This window comes from Candida metapsilosis (assembly GCF_017655625.1).
Source record: "Candida metapsilosis strain BP57 chromosome Unknown scaffold7, whole genome shotgun sequence".
Taxonomy (NCBI): Eukaryota; Fungi; Ascomycota; class Pichiomycetes; order Serinales; family Debaryomycetaceae; genus Lodderomyces; species Lodderomyces metapsilosis.
In genome coordinates, this window is record NW_027138165.1 from 1,126,488 (window position 1) to 1,144,227 (window position 17,740).

Genomic DNA, 17,740 nt, shown 5'->3' on the forward strand with positions numbered 1-17,740 from the left:
TCAATAAAATATAAAATGTATATAACATATTCTTTTTGTGTTTGTGTTTACTATTCTTTTTTTGTGCTATTCTTCTTCTTCTTTCATCTCGAGAAAGATAAACATCAACAATAAACAACACTCATAACCATAAACCATAACAATACCTTAGACGCCAATTCATACTCACCCTCACACCACATTCCACTCGGGCACTTTACATTATACACTGAACAATATATTGATAACCTTTCTACTTCTAGCTTATGTGGATAATCTTATGTTCAAGATGTAACTACTCTCAATAGGAGAGAGCAAAGTATTAAGTAGGCTTTCTACTATATAAGGGCTTTTTCCACGGGAACCCAATAAGAAAGAATTTCACAATACAAATACAATAATAATAACAATATCAATATCAATAACAATACAGTGGCACAACAGGCCAAATAAGTAAACAAAACGGACTATTTTTCGGGTTCGGACTTTACACCAAAACAATAGAGAAAGAAGACTAAAATTACTTTGTTGATTCTTGAATAGGGGGAGGTAGTGGGTGAAGAGAGACCATCAATTACGTACATATGTAGGTCCTTTAAACTAGTGCTGATCAACTACCCCATAATTTACGACATTAAAAAAAAAAAGCTTGTCCTTTTTCTGTTTTAGGGAAAGAACAGAGGAAAAAAAAAATCAATGACATCATAGGAAACTTGAGGCCAAGTTTAATAATACAACAAACAAATGTCAGAAGTGAGGAGACAGTAAGCCCTGACATACAAATATTGAACCTTAACTTTTCAAACTGTATGTAATTTCCATTGGTGTGTGTAGCAGCAACTACACGTGTGCTTTTTTTTTATTTTTGCTCTGACTTCATTGCAAAAAAGTAATCTACTGTAACGTAGTGACGTATTACTTTTTTCGTCGTAATGAATACGATGTAAATTACGTATAAGAAAAAGAAACTGCGCATTACAAAAGTTTCAAAGCGACGATCATTGCTGTTTCATCTCTAGCACTGTAACATACTATTTGCTAATAGAAGAGCAAAGCAACAGTGTGCTATTTAAAGTATAAGCTTTTTTAGGCACATATTCTGTACACAAAACACACAATAAAAAAGATTAATTTCATCTTCACAATGAGATGCTACAATCACAATGCAATGACTGCGACAGTCGTAGCAATGTTGTGTTTACGACACTTGCCACATACACCATGACTTGCTTTAACCAACTATTATTTTCTTCATCTAATTAGTAAAATGATATCTACATTACCGCAGTAATTAGAATTGCATGTGCTTTCTTTTTTTTTTTTTTTTAAAACCCCTCCTCCGCGGTTATAATAAAAAATTATTATTCTTATTACTCCACCTAGAAAAGTCGCTTCTCTGTCAAAAAGATTATTCAAGTAACAAGGGTGGGGAAGGGACACACGGAGATTGATTTTTTACTTGATTTGGTAAGAGAATACTTCTCACATGCCCACTTGTTCTTCTGACGTCAGAGAAAGTGTAAGAGGATTCCATCTCCCACCTGGCGGAACATTTCTGAAAGATGCAGCTGACAAACCCACACACAGACCTCCTAATGAGCCGTCATAGTTTTCCCTCTACCGCAGCACTGTAACCTCAAACAATCACAAGGATGAAAGGTTCACACAACTCATTACGTATCACGTTTTGATCTCACAACTTGCGCTACCACGCAAGCGCCATCTCATCATCCTGGAAAATTAATTTTTACAACCAAAAACTGGTATCGGACCATCAAACCCATCAGCACACCATGTCTGAGGTGAAAAAGAGAAAAATATACAGTGCATCATCTGTAAATGTGGATCATCATCTTATTCAACAACTAAGTGATATTCAGTCTTCTACTGACAACTTGGAATCGATAATACAATTGATACAAAGAGGAGATTTAGGGAGAGTATTACCCATATGGTCATACTATTCATCAGTGAATAACCATAAGGAATTTGTCGATGTGACGAATAAGCTTAACCATGTGCTACGTACAGTCAACACAAACAAGGACACGTTTTCACCAGTACGACAAATTATTATTGATGTTGCCAAAGATGTGTTGATCAACTACTCCAAAATCACCTACCGTGCATTGAGCAGCTTGAAACCATCATCAACTAATCCAACCATCCGATTGCTAGATAATTTCATCAACTACGACTACGCAATAGCTCAAGAATTTCTCAATAGTTTTGATTTGACCCTTCCCGTGTTGCCCAAATTAATGACTCCCAGCAAAATTGAAATTGAATCAGGTGAAGTAAATGATCAGTATTCTATTAGATCCAATTTTATTAAATTGTGGATAGACTTGTGTTCCAATGTTGCTTATTATCATCGATTGGATTTATTGACAAACCACCCTAAAATCGTGAAGAATATTTGGAAATATCTACAACTTGATTCTGTCGACCTGTTACTGAATTTGATTCTGTTTCTCAATGGGAAACTACTTGATGAACAGAATTTCAAAAAGGCTCAAAAGTGCAAAATACTCAATGACAGTTTCATGTATAAAGCACATGTCTTGTTCAACAAGATCAAGGAACCATTCTTTCTTGAATTTATGACTAAGGTAACCACAGATTTCAAAAATGGGTTGATTTTCAGCAATGATAAACTATGGACTCAAAATTCTGATGTTGGTGTTGTTATTGAAGTCAATAACAAAAAGTTCAAGATCGCAAACAAGTTACTATACATATTATTGACCAGTTTGAAACCAACCGATTCAAATAAACAATTGCAGTTTATTGTCAAGGTGTTGTCATGTTGTCAAGAGTTGATCCCACCGTATATGAACTATCTTGTCCAACATGGAGGAGGTTACCATGATCCATCCTTGTCTTCTTGGTGGATCTCTCATACTTTACTATACACTAATGTGTTGCAGATACCGATGCCTAAGTTTGAATCAAATATCGAGTTTATAAAGTTTGATGTTAAAGCTATATTTGAAAGTGTGGTGTTTGCGCCATTGCTGAAAGGAGCATTAGTTGAAGGATTATCGTCAAAGACGGGATTGACTGTGCAATTGACTTTACAATTAATTCTTTTTATTTTAAAGAGGTTGGAGATGGTTATTGATGTTGTTGGTCAGAGACAAGAATTAGTTGGTCTTGTTTTCAATCAATTGCCGGATGTCACATTGATTGCTCAACCACTTTCTACAAACTCATCCAAACTCATTTATCTCACTGCATTGTCCATTATCGACAAGTACCAATCCTTACTACCTTCATCCATCAACAAGAGCTCAATACAGAAATTAGTCTCGACTAAAGTGTCCGATATCGTTTCCAAATCAGACTTGTCCAATTACGACTTGTCAATACTCGACCTCTATATGAATCTACAAAACCAAGACTTTAAATGGTGGAATAGAAACGGAGCTAATTCTTTTTACACATCATTGATCAAATTAGCTTCAAAATCGACAATCACTTCTACTTTTGCCACCAAGATCTACCACTTACTAAACAGGTTATCAAAGGACAAGATGTTTTTTAATGAAAAGTTGCTAGTAACTCCCATTATGGCATTGATTTACTCATTGGATTCGGAAATGACACCTGAGTTCTGGAACATGTTTGATGAAGTTGTTGCAAGATGTGTGCGCAGTCCGTACAAGTATCTTGACTTGACTCATGAAAAGTATGCTGATGAGAGTATATTTGTGGTGGCAATGTTTGATCAGTTTAAATTTTTGTTGGGTAAGGGGAACGATAAGGAGAATTTGCAGTGGCTATTCCGGTTCTTGAAATACTCGATTGTAGTTGGTGGAAACAAAAAAGTATTCACTTCACTTGTCGATCAGTTGGAAGTAAATGAGTTAATAGAGAAGTTGAAATTGAATGATACGCTTTCTTTTGAAACCTCACTCCCCACTGAGCCAAGTTCCTCAATCATGGAAGTTGTGTACAACTCATCTATTGCACAGTTGATTGCAAAGCCCCATATTATTGAAAAGAAATTGATTTCGTCGAATTTGGACTATTTGGCAGTATTGTCGCTTATTTCCTTAGTTCTTGAACAAGACACCCCAGCCAAGCAATTAATAACGGTGTTGTTTACTAAAATTTGGACTTTTTTGATGAATTCGGATCAACTGGCTATTGATTATTTTACATCGGAAATGACTTGGGGAAAGCTACTTGGAGAGAATGATAATAGTGACTCCAAGTTGGTGATTCAGTTGTATGGTGAGGCCATAAAGGCAATCCCTAGTTTTACTTCACCTTCGTTGGCAGAGTTTGTGTTTGGAAAAGTATCTAACGGGAATCTTGACTTTATTGATTACATTTGGTTGTTGGATGAGACTCAATTGAGTAAAATGCTAGACCTGTCCAATGGAGAGCTTTTCGAACTGGCGGTGTCTGCTTGTATTGATAAGCAAATGAAGCTCAATTTTGCTCCATTTATGAAGTTGTTGAAATTGAAAGGAGAAAGCAGAACGTGGCTATTTACTCATTTGATTGAGTTAAGTTTGGTGGAGTTTACTGATTCACAGTTGAGGGAGATTGTAAATGAGATTATTTCCCATCCGGACGATTTCAAATTTCTTCTGGTTTTGATAGCGAAGTACAATAACGTTGCATCCTGGTTACTTGAAAAGAACTTGAAGGACGATACTTTAAATTTCTTGATTGGGTCATCAATCGTGCAAAATAACATTGATGCTCCTGATGCATTTATGAAGCAAGTTGTTGAACTAATTGAGCAGAAATTGGGTACCAAGACGGTGGAAGATTCAATGTGGGGTCAGGTATTAATCGTATTGTCATCACAAACAGTAGATCAATCCATACTTGAGCAAGTATTGGAACAGATTAATTTCAAACAGACAACTAATGCATCGTTTATTGAATTTATCAAAAAGACACCGGATCATGAAAAGATAAAGACCTGGCTTCACAAATCAATGTTGTATGTCACAAAGAGCTTTGCTGAGTCTGAACTGCTTTCTCAAAACTTTATCTCATTCCTAACCCATATGGGAGATTACTTGTTTGATACAGATATTTGGACTCTGGTTCCCCCCAGTATTCTAAACACACAAGTGGAGGTTATTCTACAATCCAAATTTGTCAGTACTGATTCTTTGAGATATGTGGTGAAGTTACTACTCACTTCCCACAAGAACAAGATTGATTTTCAAAAACTTTTCCAAATTGCCTTGACTTCATCAACTTGTTTGGATGTGATGCCAAACGAGCTGAATGCACATTTGAGGTATTACTCAGCTTTAATCATTTACATTCTTTACAATTTTGATCACCTGAAATTGTCCAACATTATCAACCTCAAGAGTGTTTCGGAAAAGTATCAAGGATTGAATCGATGTGAGGATTTATTACTCAAGTTTGTTTTGCAAAAGATGGAAGCTAAAGTGTCGGTATCATGGATCACCAGTGTATCCAATTGGGAGTTTTCTGATGAGTTGTATGATAATGAATCCGATTTGGTTGAGATGGATAAGTTGGTTACCAAAAAGAATGAACAGTTTACTGTATCTTTAAACAAGGGTATTATCAAAAACTCCTTGAATAGTGTTGAATTGACACTTCCTAAATTCACCAAAGGTGTTGAATTTTGGCATCAAATTGAGACATTGGAAAAGGAAAGCCTGTTGCAATCAACCAATCATCTTGCTTATGATTGTGAGTTCCTTTACATGATCATACTAAACAATGACGAGCTTTTGAAATATACCAAACACGAAGATTCAAGCGTCACTTATTCATTCAATATTAAAAACTTGATTGATACGGGAGTTTTACAGTTTATTGTTGCAAATTTGTCCAATGACAAGTACTTGGCAATAGCCAAAATCATATTAAACAGAATCCTCACTTCAATTGATGATGAAATGAATGCTCATTTCAAGGATAAAAATATTTTCAAAGTGTACATATCCACAATTTGTTTCACTTTACAACAACAACAAGAGATACCTAAATTAGTTTGGTTTGTTTATTCCCAGTTTGTTCCGATATTGGCTAACCCAGGTCATTTCTTGTATGAATTGAGTTTCCGCTACGTTCTTGCTCATCCAAGTTTAAATAAATGGGATATTCCATTATATACACTAATCACTCACCCAAAGGAGTCAACAGAATGGCTTTATCGAGAATTGAATTGGATAATTGAACAAATCACCAATGGTTTAAGCTCCACTTTTGACTTGTCATTGCTTACAAAGAATATCATTGAATTTGTTTTAAACTTACTCAATTCGAAAACATTGAATATGAAGTTGAGAGTATCGATTTTGAAATTGATTTACAAAATACAAGAAATTGATCATGGATCCGATTTGTTAATTACAAGGTTTGGAGTTTTATCATTTTTGGAAATGTTGAGTAAAGGTTTGGGCAATGGGGGGAATGATGATGTGTTTAATCAACAATTGAAAGTGGATATCATGCAGATTTTGAGTCGATTTAAAATTAGTGTTGGAGAGAGTACCAGAGTTCAAGATTGGACTGGTGGGCAGTTGAATTATAACTTGAAGCGTATTTATGACAACTTAGCATAGTTATTTATAGAAAGTTTCTATTTTTAAGTTTGCATGTGATTATCACGTGGATGAATAATAATTTTCATTCTTGTGGTTTTTTTAGAAAAAGATGAAATGAATTGAACTTCTTTTGACATATCTGAAGCCACCAACCCACACAATGAGTGTAAGTACCATGAAGACTTCTACCTCCTTATCACAATACTAACACGCATGCTTCTAGTTAGGAAAATTAATACACTACAGCATTGATCTCATACTAGTATCTGTTATACTTGCCGGAATCCACCGCAACACCGGTTTACAATTTGACGTACTGCATTTCAGTTCAGTAGATTTCCGTCGTTGGTTTGGCAACTACCTCAGCTTTGGCGAAGCTTGTTATGATAAGATTGTATCGGTGTTGAGAATGTCGGGATATTTTAGACAACGCAATTTGGTGTTGGATAATTTGAAGAATGCTGGGGCTCAGTATTTGAAGGAGCAGACAGGTCGCGATGTTAGAGAGTTTAAGTCTCCTAGAGAGATTGAGTAGTATGGTTGATATAGAGGGGGAGATTTAGAGGAAGATTTGGTTACAGATCTTTTTGAATGTCAAATTTACTTTACTGCGAGCTTGCATTGATACTGAAATGAAGTTGCTTTTGATACGTAGTGTGACCCCTCTTGTGATCTCTCTATGACTGTTGACGAAGTTGGCTTCTCACAACCAAGTAGGAATGCGGCTCTTGAAAAATTCATCAACAAATCAACTCTTTTTCTTGATCAATGTTTTTGATAATTGTCATTTTGACATCACGATATTCTCTTCATGATGTCAATTCAGTATAATCATAAATCAAAAAAGGAGTAAAGAGTATACAACCTCATACTTGAATCAAAGATGCATGAAGTTTTAATTTTTTTTCGTCTTGTCGAAGCTTTCCTTTATGAAAAACTTCAAGAAACTTGATTCATACACAGTCACACAATTGTAACATAATGAGCCTATTTAGTAAATTCAAAGATGCCATATTGAAAGAACAAGAAGAAGATGTGGCTCAAACTACCGAATACATCAATGCATACCCACCAAAGAAGCTTGCTCAAATGGGTCTTGCTGTAATCAATTTGAATATATCAAATATGAGAACGGGAATTGGAGGCAAGACGATTTTGGAAATGCAGTTAGACAATGCTGTGAGCAATGGAGACCTTTCTTCTACGTCGATGAAAACGGGAGATATTGTCAGACTTGCCAAGATGGCGGGATCAGAACGAAAGAAGGCAAAGAAGGACGAAGAGGAGAATAAGGAGAAGGATGAATCGATTGAAACTGTAGTGGTTAAGGTTTCTAACCTGACAATCACACTTTCTGTGGATGAGTCCACCGGCGATGACAAAGTGCTAAACTTTTATAACAATACCAATGACTCTACTCGATTATGGATTGTCAAGTTGGCAAATTCCATCACTTATAAGCGTATGTTGACAACCATGAGCAAAGTACTTGAGTTGAATGATAGTGAAAAGAATGATATACACAGATTACTTCTCGGCGAAAGTAAGTATACTCCATTGAATGGTAACTCAACTATTGAGTTTCTAAATCCAGGGTTGAACCCTTCTCAAAAATCGGCAATTGATTTCGCAATCAACAAGTCTAATATTTCGATAATCTTTGGACCTCCAGGAACAGGAAAGACCATGGCATTAGTGGAATTGATCCAACAATTGACTCTGCGTGGAGAAAAAGTTTTAGTTTGTGGGCCATCAAATATTTCAGTTGATACAATCTTGGAAAGGCTTGGTCAACATTACAAGTCAGGAGAATTGATTCGAATTGGTCATCCGGCGAGATTGTTACCCGTGAATCTTCAACATTCTCTTGAAGTTCTTTCTAAAAGCTACGGCCGAGATGTGATTAAAGATTTAGAGAATGATATCCAATCGGTATTGAGCAAGATTAAAAAGTGCAAAAGATATGCGGAAAGGAAAGCCTTGTATCAAGAGTTGAAGCAGTTGAAGAAGGAGTTGGTACAAAGAGAGAGGAAAATTGTTCATGAATTGCTCAATGGAGCCAAGGTCATTCTTGCCACTTTGCACGGCGCTGGTTCTTTCAATTTAAAGAAAAGTGGTGTCAATTTTGACTCGATAATCATTGACGAGGTTTCGCAATCATTGGAGCCTCAATGCTGGATCCCTCTACTACATAATGATAAATTCAAAAGGTTGGTGATTGCTGGTGACAATATGCAATTACCACCAACTATTTTGTCGGGAACAGCTACACTTTTGGAAACGACATTGTTTGATAGATTGGTTAAGGAATTAGAAGGGGACAAGTTTAAGAAGTTGTTGAATGTTCAGTACCGAATGAATGATAGTATTATGAAATTCCCCAGTATGCAGTTGTACGAGGATAAACTTATTAGTGATGAATCTGTTAAGGAAATTGATCTCACTGATCTTCCTGGAGTTACGAGCACTGATGAAACTAGTCCTCAATGCATTTGGTACGATACACAAGGAGGTGATTTCCCAGAACAGAAATTAGAGTCAATAAAAGGAGATTCGAAATACAATGAGATGGAGTTGGAGATAGTGAAGAGCCATTTGAAGAAGCTAATAGGTAATGGAGTACAACCTTCAGATATTGGCGTAATTGCTCCTTATGCTGCACAAGTGCAACTCCTCAAAAAGCAACTAGGTCCAGACTCCTTTATTGAAGTAAGCACAGTGGACGGCTTCCAAGGTCGTGAAAAGGAAGTTATCATATTAACTTTAGTTCGATCTAATGATGAACGAGATGTTGGATTCTTGAGTGAAGAAAGAAGATTGAATGTGGCCATTACTAGACCAAAGAGACAGCTTTGTGTTATTGGTGATTTACAGTTGATGAATGATTCCGGTCACAAGTTTCTCAAGAGTTGGAGTAAGTATGTTGAAGATGGATTTGAAGATGGCAATTCAATTAAACCGTACGAGATTGTGTATCCAAACGTTGATGACTATGAGTGAGTTTATTCGTATAGGAGGAGTAAAATGGAAGTGCGTTAGAGGAATGTGTCAAGTCCGACCAATTGTCCGCAAGAGGATGCTCTTTGGGATTATCTACTGATCGCATATATGCGTTTGTGCAAAGACAATGGAAGCACGTTTTGACGTTTTCTTATTTTTCTTTTTATGTCACATAATTGCAAGGATTCACACTCACTCCCCCCTTGAATATAAATTCAAAGGATATTCTGGAGTTGGCAGAATACTTTCTGTCTTCGTTAGAGGAGTTGTGTGTTGCTGTATTGACGCTCACCTATTATCTATTTACAATTGAGCTGCAATTGAATAATTCTAAACGTACTTGTCGTCATAAATTAGGTGAAGTTTGCAAAAGGAGGCTCCTATTTGGCTGTAGTTGCTACTCAGATTTATACTAGAAGTCAGAATTAACATGGGTAGGAGTTGCGATTATTCGGTACTGAGTCCGGAAACAGAGTCATCATCTGACGACAATCTCATGGATCCAGAAACAGAATCTGTTGCCACTTTTCCGATGTTTAGGTTGTTTAAAGAGTTTAAGCTTGCCATTGAGAGGGAAAAGTCCATTGACTCATCACGTATCACAAAGAAGGTTAGCAACAACTCAATCGGCGTTTTAGTTTCCCTGGGAATGGCTTTAACTAGCTTGGTGATTGCGGATGTGAAATTGTTTTGGAGTTGCGCTTGGATTACAAGGAGTGAAGCAACAAGAGTGGAGTAAGTGTGCTGAGAATGGAGCAATCGAGGGGAGCCAAAGATGGCAGCCTTATGAGATAATTTCTCCATCAGGTTTTAACTGAAGGTAGAGAGGGGTTTTGTATCTTTCTGTGATTGGATCTGGTATGCACAGTTTATTTGAATTGGTTGCAAATTAATGTTTAGATCTTTAGGGTGCTTTTTATGTATAGTTTTCTTTCTATATCTCAATGTGTCGAAACAAACAACAAGATTTTTTTGCTGTTTTTGTTTATAACGTCAATATTACACAAAAGTCGCGTGTTGCAATTTTTGTCTTTCCGTTTTAACCGCATGTGCGCATTTGCAACATGTACTGAATGGAGAAGTATCAATGCGATGTGGGTAAGGTATCTCTAACCCTTCTCTAGCTGAGCCAACAGATAGATGAGATTTTGACATAGCGAGAGACAGTAGCAAGGTATCTCCTATTCCTCTCTGCTGGTTGAACTTATCGCGTTTTTTGCTTGATATTATTTTACGAATTATTATATATCACCACATTTTTTTTTTTCTTAACCAAACAAGTGCCAATGCAAGTAATTCACAAACTGTAAACAGTAACACGAGCAAGGAAGGAAGTGTATATAATAGTAAATGGATCCATAATTCTTAACAACGCCTAATTGTATACCCTTTTCATACCTACTAACTTGAACAATGCAGAGCAAGATCCAGTTGTTTGGGGTTTTATCGGTCATTATTGCCATAGTACATGCGGCGACTATTCACATTGTTGATGTTGTTCATGTTACGGTACTGAGATCAGCAATTTATAACGAGTCAGGCGTGTTTTATACTGAATACCTATTGGGTAATCCTTCATCTACATCGATTTCAACGACAACAAGTGAAGTGTATTCATCCATCTCCAGTTCCGTTGAACAGGTACAGTTGACTAGCACGCCAGTACCACTGTCATCTACACTAGCTACCACTAGAACCAGTTCATCATCAGTTGTGGTGGCCAGTACCTCCACTTCAGTCACTCCTCCCCCACCTGCTCCGGTGACAACAAAACTTTCCAGCACTAAGCCTAAGACAACCTCAACTACAAAAGCTCAAGCTAAAACAACAGCAAAAGCTACTCCATCACCAACACCGAAAGCTACAAACTCGGATTCATCATTTACAAATGCGATATTGGGTGCTCATAATGCCAAGCGCGCCGCTCATGGCGTTCCAGCATTATCATGGAGTCAAGAGCTTTACAACTACGCCCAGAATGTAGCTAATAGCTACGACTGTTCCGGAAACTTGAAGCACACTAGCTCCCCCTATGGAGAAAATTTGGGTGTTGGATACAGTTCTGCTCAATCAGTGGTCAATGCGTGGTATGCCGAGGGCAAAAATTACAATTATCAATCAGCTACTACATTTGATCATTTTACACAAGTTGTATGGAAGTCAACTACACAATTGGGCTGTGCTTATAAGGATTGTAGTGCTAAGGGATGGGGAATGTATGTGATTTGCAATTATAAAGAAGTTGGTAATATGAAAGGACAAGGTCGACAAAATGTGCTTCCATTGGTCTAGAATTGTATAGGAAATGAATACTTTGTATCATTAGATTGAATGTAGACAATGCTCATTTGTTTTAATAGTGTACATATAACTTTGATACAAGTTCCGATATGTGATTAATTTACCAACCCAAAGGAGAAAAAAAAGTGTTGAGGTACGCGATATTTCCGTTTTGTACCAACGGAATGTTTTTTTTGCAACAGCTACGGAATGCATTTAGTCGAATCAAACATTCTAGTTTCAAATCGAAATCATCATAATGACTTGAAACGGGAAGGTGTAGAGTGCGTCTAACATCGCAACTAAAGCTCATTACGATAAAGATCGCAGAGATGAGAGGCTGATGAAATTTCTTTTTATTGAAAGGAGAGTCTGTCCAATCGATTTTATCGGCTTCGAGGAGTCAAATAGCTTAACCATTTCAATTTACGAAATATGCAAGTTAAATTACCATTATTAACTTCTACGGAGTCAACATGGAGGCTGTGTTTTCTCATTGGCTTCAAAAGGGCGAATAATCATAGAATCGATTTGTTGAAAACAATAAGCCGATTCGATTTTTATTGAGTTTATCGGAAATTAAAGGAAGAAAAGAAAAAAAAGAAAAGAGTAAACGAGTCGTGTAGATCAGTCAAAGATTCAGATCTAGAATTGCAAAAGAAGCAAAGTACAGTAATATACAATCCTGTACATGAGATGAGAATAAACGTTTGACGTTGTTGACGGAACCAATGGGCAGATGCACAGCTTGATGCGAAATATATTCTCGAACACTAGGACTCATCTACGGGTAGAAAGATGCAAGTAATTTCCTGATTTAGCAAAAGAAAAGTCTACAATAACTCGTGTACTTCACCAATGTCATGAATCTCTCTGTCTCCTATTTCGTTGGCATAGTAAACACTAAACGATGTACGTATGCCCCCTTTTGTCTTTTTTTTTTTGGACAATGTGGCTTGGGTGGATAGATAGACGAAATGAAATTTTTTTTTTTCATATTTCAGTCGAAAAAGTAAACAACAACAACAACAAAAAAGAAACAACAAGGATGTACGTGTACTGCATATAGATTGTTTTTGTACTACAAATAATTGTCCAATTTTTTTTCTTTTTTTTTTTTTTTTTGGCGTTTAGTTTCATGTATGGGTTGCATATGTTATTGCAATTTAACCATAATAGGACTAAACTTGGCACTTCTACATAAGCACAAAAACCAACCAAACAATGTCTTTAACCACTAAACCATTCTTACATTATACATTAGGCGTATAATTTCTCTAAATCGAATCATAATGGCAGAGAGACTAAGCATTTTTTTTTTCTTTTTGTTAAAAGGGGGAGGTGAGAACGTGCGTGCATACTGTGCAGTAGTAGTCCACTATTGTTCTTTCGTCTCTGTAATGTAAGTTCTTTCTTAATTGTCGAATGTTTTGTAATGTATGCGTTGTTATATATATGTTTCAAGATATCTCTTCATTTTTTTAGTTTCAGAAGTTTCTCTTTCTCTTTCTTTTCTTTTCTTCTTCAGCAAAAGATCTATTAACTCACACTAATACATTCCTTTCCTTTTTGTATCCAACTACAGTCTGTCACCACACACAGGTCTTTCCAGCTGATACTACTACTACTACTACGTTCATTTTGTTCATATCAGATACCCCTTTCGACACTCATTTACACGAGAGAGAAAAAAAAAAAATAGTAAACACACACACGTTCCTTAAAAAGAAAAACAAAAAATTATCGCGTCATGAAATTCACTACCGCAGCAGCAACCGCTACCACTTTGTTCGGCTTATCCTTAGCTCAAGTCAAGTACGACTACGTTAAAGTCACCAACTACGTCACTGTTGGTGCTGATGGACAAGCAACTCCAACTGAAACTACTGAAGAACCAGCAACTTCCACTTGGGTCTTTTCAACCAACATTTTGGGACAAGATATTGCATTCACCAGTGTTGTCACCGACCCTGCTGTAGCAAATGCTACTTTATACCGTGAAAACTTGGTCATTCAAAGTGGTGACTCATTAACCACTGAAAGATTGGCTATCATTGCTAAACCATCTACTTTGGTTACTTCTACCTTGACAGGAGATGAAACTTCTGCTGAGTCAGAAACTGCTTACGTTTCATTCACTCCAACTTCTCAAACTTCACAAGCAACCCAACAATCTGTTGAAGCCACTTCCACAAGTGCTCAACAATCAGAAGCTCAAGCTACCACTTCAGCTACCACTTCAGCTCAAGCTACCACTTCAGCTCCAGCTTCACAACCAGCTACCAGCTCTTCACAAACACAAGCATCAGCTTCATCATCATCATCATCAAGTTCATCTAGTTCAAGTGGTGATTTTGGAAATGTTAGAGATGAATCTTTCTCTCAAAATATTCTCGATGCCCACAACTCCAAGCGTGCACTTCACGGTGTCTCTGCTTTATCCTGGGATCAAGATGCTTACCAATACGCTCAAGACTATGCTGACCAATACTCTTGTTCCGGAAACTTGAAACACTCTGGTGGTAAATACGGAGAGAACTTGGGAGTTGGTTACAAGGATGGTTCATCAGTCGTTGAGGCTTGGTACGACGAAGGAAACAACTACGACTACAACACTGCTTCTTCATTTGACCACTTTACTCAAGTTATCTGGGAAGGTACCACAAAGGTTGGTTGCGCTTACAAGGATTGTAGCGCAGAAAACTGGGGTAAATACATCATCTGTTCTTATGACCCTGCTGGAAACATTATTGGCCAAGGTAAGGCCAATCTTAAAGCATTGGTTTAAAGACTATAACGTTGTATGCTTTACACTCGCCCTTTCCTTATTAAAAGTGAAAAGCTAGGCCCGTGTTTCTTTTTTCTTTGTTTTCTTTGTATTGTATAGGTTTTGTAACTTCGTTTTAAAATAGGTTTGAATTTTTGAGAGTTTATGTGAGTCTTGTAGTTAACCCCCTCAACTCTATTACCTCTTTTGTGGAGTTTGTATGTGTTTTTTTTTGACGATGCCGTAGAGAGAAAAAAAGCCCAAAAAAAACAATAAAAATAAAAACATCAAACAACATACGATAACCCCGATTCGGCACCGCCTCAGTTCATCATTCGAAAGTGTACATTACTTGTCACATATGAGCAGTAGACAACTAGAGAAATCACTACTGGATGGAGCGTATGATACTCTGGCAGGAGTTGATTCTTCTTCAGAAACCTTATCAAATGCATCTTTTGATGAGTCAGGCACAAAGAAGCTTAGCACTGGTCGGCCAAAGAGAACCTCATTGGCATGCATCCGGTGCAGAACCCGTCACATAAGATGCCCTGGAGGAGAACCGTGCAAGAAGTGCCAACTTGCAAAGACAAAATGTGAATATGTGGAAGCTGACAAGAAGATTGTCGTGTCAATGAAATATCTCTCCAGATTACATGATGACATTGCTAGATTAAAGAAGGATAATGCGCTGCTTAGGAACAGTTTAAAGGAGCTGGAGTCGAGACAAGCTGAATCACTGACCGCTTCTCCGAAACTTCCACCACAGGCCCCACCACCAATGCATAATCAAATCAATGCCACTGCTGGAGTTAACCAACAAGGAAATCAAAATCAGGGCATGGAAGTAATCGGCCCGTCGTTAGATAAGCATGGAAGGCTAATACAATCGCGAACTGGAGAAAAGGTTTACGTTGGCTCATCGTCAATGACATTATTTGGGTTGGAAATTCAAAATATGGCACCATCTTTTGATACGGCTTTACTCCCAAACTCAAACAAGACTACTCCGATGAACTCGCCAGATACTCGTGCCTCTATTTCATCTGCAAAAAGTGAATCTCGTCAACCTCCCAAGCGTGAGAGTAAAGTGATGGAAGAAGAAGGTGGTGCTTACAAGATTACCCTTTCCAAAACACATACCAGGCCTGGCCTTTCGGTTAATTTTTCATTACCTTCTTATTCGTATGCAATGTTGTTGGTGGACACATTTATAAATTACAATGATGGGTGCTTTTATTTCTTTAATGAAGGATTGATCAAACAGTTTTTGATGAATTTATATGCTGGAAAGACGGAAGAGAATAAAAAGATATTGCGACGCAATTACTCCCAAGATGCAGCAGTGAACACAGACGAAAACACCATAAAGAAAGATGCTGATGATGAATCCATTTTAGAAACAATTTGGTTTTGTAAAATATTGCTTATATTCTCCATTGGTGAAATGTACTTGGGTACCGAGTCAGATACTCATGCAAAAAGGCAGAAACTTGAAAACATGACAAGAAAGAAGCAACATAAAGAAAAACATACTTTGCCAGGCGCAGAGTTTTTCTATCAAGCATCGGAACTTTTCACAGGATTGTTTGCATCTGGTGCAATTGATAATATAACCAAGGATGGAGGAATTGAAGTTATGCTACTATATGCGTTCTATTTACAAGTCGCCGACTGTACCATCTCTTCATACTTTTACTTTGGATTGGCATTGAGGGCTGCATTAATTTTAGGTTGGCATGTGGATGCGGAAAAGGAGTCTCTTAATAGATTCGAGCTAGAGCATAGAAGGCGAATCTGGTGGACAGTTTACATGTACGAAAGAATGCTTTCTTCAAAAGCAGGCCTTCCTTTGAGCTTTGCAGATGACTCGGTTTCCACAGAATTACCAGTTGATTTCAAGATTGATTTGTCGGATTTCCCTCGAGACGAACTGGATGTGCGAGGTTATTACATATTCCCACCAGCTGACTATATCAACAATTGCGTCACCATTACTCAAATCAACGCTGTCATTTTATCATCATTGTATACAAAGACACCCACATATAATATCTTGCCAATAGTTTCCGACTTAGTTCAAAGGTTAATCACTTGGAAAAACTCCCTACCAAGTCATCTTCATGTTGATTACACTCCAGAGGAGCCTAAAGTTTCTCGATTGATTGTAAACTTGATGACGGAATATTACCAAGGTATCAATTTAGCAGTGAGACCATTGTTGTTTCATTTCTCAACAAAGAAATTGAAGGAGTTGCAAGTGCATTCAACTCAGAACAAATATATCGACCTCACCAAATATTCCAAGAACGTATTGAGTTTATTGAACTCATCGTTTCAAGCTTCAATTAATACTATCAAAAGTATTTGGTCGCTAGTGCTGGATAATATGGTTGCACTTTTTGGATGGATGGATCGTGAATACTTATTCACATCAGCATCAACCCTCATTCTTTTCAATGCATCATTTGGAGTCCACGATGCAACAAAGACCCATTTGGACCATGCTTTGACTTTGTTTACCAAAATGAAGCGATTGGGTAATTATCCCGCAGCATTAAGACGAGCTCAACTACTCAAATTAATCCGGGTTCTAGATTTCAATGGTGCAATGACTGAAATTCTTCGTAAACATGATGAAGATTTCAAATTTTATGAAGATGATTTGAAAGAAGTTGTTGAAGAGAGTGCTCATGAAACTGTATCCAATACGCCCCAACAATGGCATCAACAGAACCCCGACTTGGATTTTTTAAATTTCAATACGAGTCTTCAACATAGTCAGGGTGACTTCAATTCTAATCAAGATTTGACAGGGATTGAAGGATTTGCGTACCTTGATGAAGAACAAAAATTGTGGAATGAGATTACGACAGAAGCTGGATGGCTTAATTTTCATCCTCCTGAAAGTGAGATACCAGGGAGTGAAAGCGATAGCCGAAATAATGGGGTCCCTTCTGATTCTAATTTCCCCAATATGATGAATGATTTTAATTACATGGAATAAGGCAATGTGTTTAGAGTTACTGTTGAATGCACAATTTACGACTTAGCACTAGGAGTGTGATGATAAGCTCTATTTCAAATCTACTTTTATAAGTGAAACGTACAGAATTTTTTTATTAAACTGATTTTAACGATATAGAATTGAAAATGT

At 37.2% G+C, this 17,740-nt stretch overlaps 6 protein-coding genes across 6 annotated transcripts; all 6 read left to right on the top strand. All coding sequences in view use genetic code 12, as the record gives it.

Moving 5' to 3' along the window:
- Nucleotides 1-1,772: 1,772 nt before the first annotated feature.
- I9W82_005072 (uncharacterized protein) lies at nt 1,773-6,554 on the top strand (the record flags this gene model as incomplete). Its single annotated transcript, XM_067694211.1, has 1 exon — nt 1,773-6,554. The coding sequence occupies one exon, from the start codon at nt 1,773-1,775 to the stop codon at nt 6,552-6,554; it is 4,782 nt and encodes a 1,593-aa protein (XP_067546554.1).
- Nucleotides 6,555-6,696: 142 nt separating this feature from the next.
- On the top strand, nt 6,697-7,071 carry I9W82_005073 (uncharacterized protein; the record flags this gene model as incomplete). Its single annotated transcript, XM_067694212.1, has 2 exons — nt 6,697-6,700; nt 6,764-7,071. The coding sequence occupies 2 exons, from the start codon at nt 6,697-6,699 to the stop codon at nt 7,069-7,071; spliced, it is 312 nt and encodes a 103-aa protein (XP_067546555.1).
- A 446-nt stretch (nt 7,072-7,517) lies between these two features.
- On the top strand, nt 7,518-9,536 carry I9W82_005074 (ATP-dependent 5'-3' DNA helicase; the record flags this gene model as incomplete). Its single annotated transcript, XM_067694213.1, has 1 exon — nt 7,518-9,536. The coding sequence occupies one exon, from the start codon at nt 7,518-7,520 to the stop codon at nt 9,534-9,536; it is 2,019 nt and encodes a 672-aa protein (XP_067546556.1).
- A 1,413-nt stretch (nt 9,537-10,949) lies between these two features.
- Nucleotides 10,950-11,828, top strand: I9W82_005075 (CAP domain-containing protein; the record flags this gene model as incomplete). The annotated part of the gene is made up of 1 exon (XM_067694214.1): nt 10,950-11,828. The coding sequence occupies one exon, from the start codon at nt 10,950-10,952 to the stop codon at nt 11,826-11,828; it is 879 nt and encodes a 292-aa protein (XP_067546557.1).
- A 1,738-nt stretch (nt 11,829-13,566) lies between these two features.
- I9W82_005076 (uncharacterized protein) lies at nt 13,567-14,604 on the top strand (the record flags this gene model as incomplete). Its single annotated transcript, XM_067694215.1, has 1 exon — nt 13,567-14,604. One exon carries the CDS (start codon nt 13,567-13,569, stop codon nt 14,602-14,604), a length of 1,038 nt encoding a protein of 345 aa, XP_067546558.1.
- Nucleotides 14,605-14,944: 340 nt separating this feature from the next.
- PUT3 (Put3p) lies at nt 14,945-17,590 on the top strand (the record flags this gene model as incomplete). The annotated part of the gene is made up of 1 exon (XM_067694216.1): nt 14,945-17,590. The coding sequence occupies one exon, from the start codon at nt 14,945-14,947 to the stop codon at nt 17,588-17,590; it is 2,646 nt and encodes an 881-aa protein (XP_067546559.1).
- Nucleotides 17,591-17,740: the final 150 nt, after the last annotated feature.